This window comes from Nicotiana attenuata, chromosome 9 (genome assembly GCF_001879085.1).
Source record: "Nicotiana attenuata strain UT chromosome 9, NIATTr2, whole genome shotgun sequence".
NCBI classification, from domain to species: Eukaryota; Viridiplantae; Streptophyta; class Magnoliopsida; order Solanales; family Solanaceae; genus Nicotiana; species Nicotiana attenuata.
Genome location: NC_031997.1, coordinates 19,961,326 through 19,963,296, shown reverse-complemented (window position 1 = coordinate 19,963,296; position 1,971 = coordinate 19,961,326). Strand labels below are relative to the sequence as shown.

General features: G+C 39.2%; 1 protein-coding gene across 1 annotated transcript; it reads left to right on the top strand.

Moving 5' to 3' along the window:
* On the top strand, positions 1,159-1,725 carry LOC109232561. Its single transcript, XM_019398327.1, has one exon. The coding sequence runs from the start codon at positions 1,159-1,161 to the stop codon at positions 1,723-1,725; it is 567 nt and encodes a 188-aa protein (XP_019253872.1).

Sequence of the window (1,971 nt, the reverse complement as noted above, 5' to 3'; positions counted from 1 at the left end):
TAATCGACCCATAGTAATGAAAGCATGGACATCTAACTTCAATCTGCATGATGAAGTTTTGAGAACCATCCCTTTGTGGGTAAGATTGCCTAATCTTCCACTCAATTGTTGGAGTATGAAGGCTTTAAGTAAGATTGGGAGTGCTAGGAAATCCTGTGTATGCTGATGAATGCACTACTGGTTCAGTCAGAATATCTTATGCAAGAATGTTAATTGAGATGGACATCACTAAACCTCTCCCCCGAAGTGTGAAGCTACAAGATCCAATAGGCAGAACAATTGAATAGGAGAATAGCTATGATTGGGAACCAACATATTGTAATAAATGTCTAAAGATAGGGCATAATTGCAATGAAAACAAAGCTCGACAACCTCAGAAGATGGTATACCAAGGGAGAATAAACAAAGGCAAACAAGTTTGGCTAACGGCAGATAGAGATGGCTCAAAGGAAAATAAGCAGGAGAAGGAACAAACAAAGCAGACTGAAACAACAAAACCACCAGAGAATGAGATAATGCAAGTTGAGAGTGCTAAACAAGCTGATGAAGCAGGGTGACAACTGTTACTGGTAAATCAGCAGCAAGATTAGCCAAAACAAAGCAAGTTGAAGAGCAGAATCTAACTGGAAATAATGGCTTCCAATCCTTAGGAAGTGAACAAGCAATAAATGATCCAGGAACTAGCAGTATGCAGATGAGGAGCTTTGGGGTGCAGGGGCTGTATCAGGACACTCAATTCATACCAGTATGAGTGTGGTAACATGGAACGTTAGGGGGTTAAATAAAGCTTATAAGCAAAACGAGATAAAGGAGTTCATTTAGCAGAATAAAAAGGCAGTGATAGCTTTAGTTGAGCACAGAATAAAAGAGCAGAAAGCCAGCACTATTATGAAGAAAATTGCTCCTGGTTGGCGGTGGATATCAAACTTTAACAATAACAATAAGAGCAGAATTTGGGTAATATGGGATCCAAGGATTTATGTGTTCGAGCCAATTGAGATAGATGAATAGATCATACATGGACAGATTAGAATACTCTCAAAACTACTAACAGTTGGCTTTGCAGCTGTTTATGGGTTGCATACTATCAAAGACAGATTTAAAATGTGGAAGAAGTTGAGATAGATACATAGTCTGCAGCAAGGGCCTTGGCTAGCAATGGGTGATTTCAATGTTGTCTTAAATATCCAAGATAGGCAACATGGTAATATGATACAGTATATGGAAACAGAGGACTTTAGGGAATTCATGGAGGACACAGGTATGAATGAATTGCATACTGTGGGAAGAGACTACACATGGACTAACAATCATACATACAGCAAAATAGACAGAGGACTAGTGAATTCTAGTTGGATGTTGACAATGCCTAGTTTGCAGATACAAATACTAGAGCCATCTGTGTCTGATCACTCTCCACTTAAGTTAGTGATTACACAAATGCAGATGAAGAAAGCTAGGCCATTCAGATTCTTTAACTGTATTGCTGAACATCCTCATTTTATAAATGAAGTTGATCAAGCTTGGAATACAACTAGAATAGATGGAAAGATGCAGGGAGTCTGGAGTAAGCTAAAAAGAGTAAAGGAAGTAATCAAAGGGCTTAACACTCAGCACTATAAAGGGGTTGATAATAGAGTTAAAGAGACCAGAAGGGAGCTGCAGGAAGTTCAGGAGAAGATGAGATGCAGACTGCAGAATGCAGAGTTAATTGAGGAAGAATAGGAACTAAGAAGTAAGCTAGAAAAATGGATACTGATTGAGGAGAGTATACACAGGCAAAGGTCAAGAGTCCAATGGCTGAAACTTGGTGACTCCAACTCTGCATATTTCTTTTCTCAAGTGAAGAATAGTAATAGTTTGAATGGTACTCATACTCTCACTAATGATATGGGGGTGCAGTTACATTTGGAAGAGGACATAGAGGCAGAAATACTGGGCTACTATAAGCAACTGTTGGGGTCCAGAGCA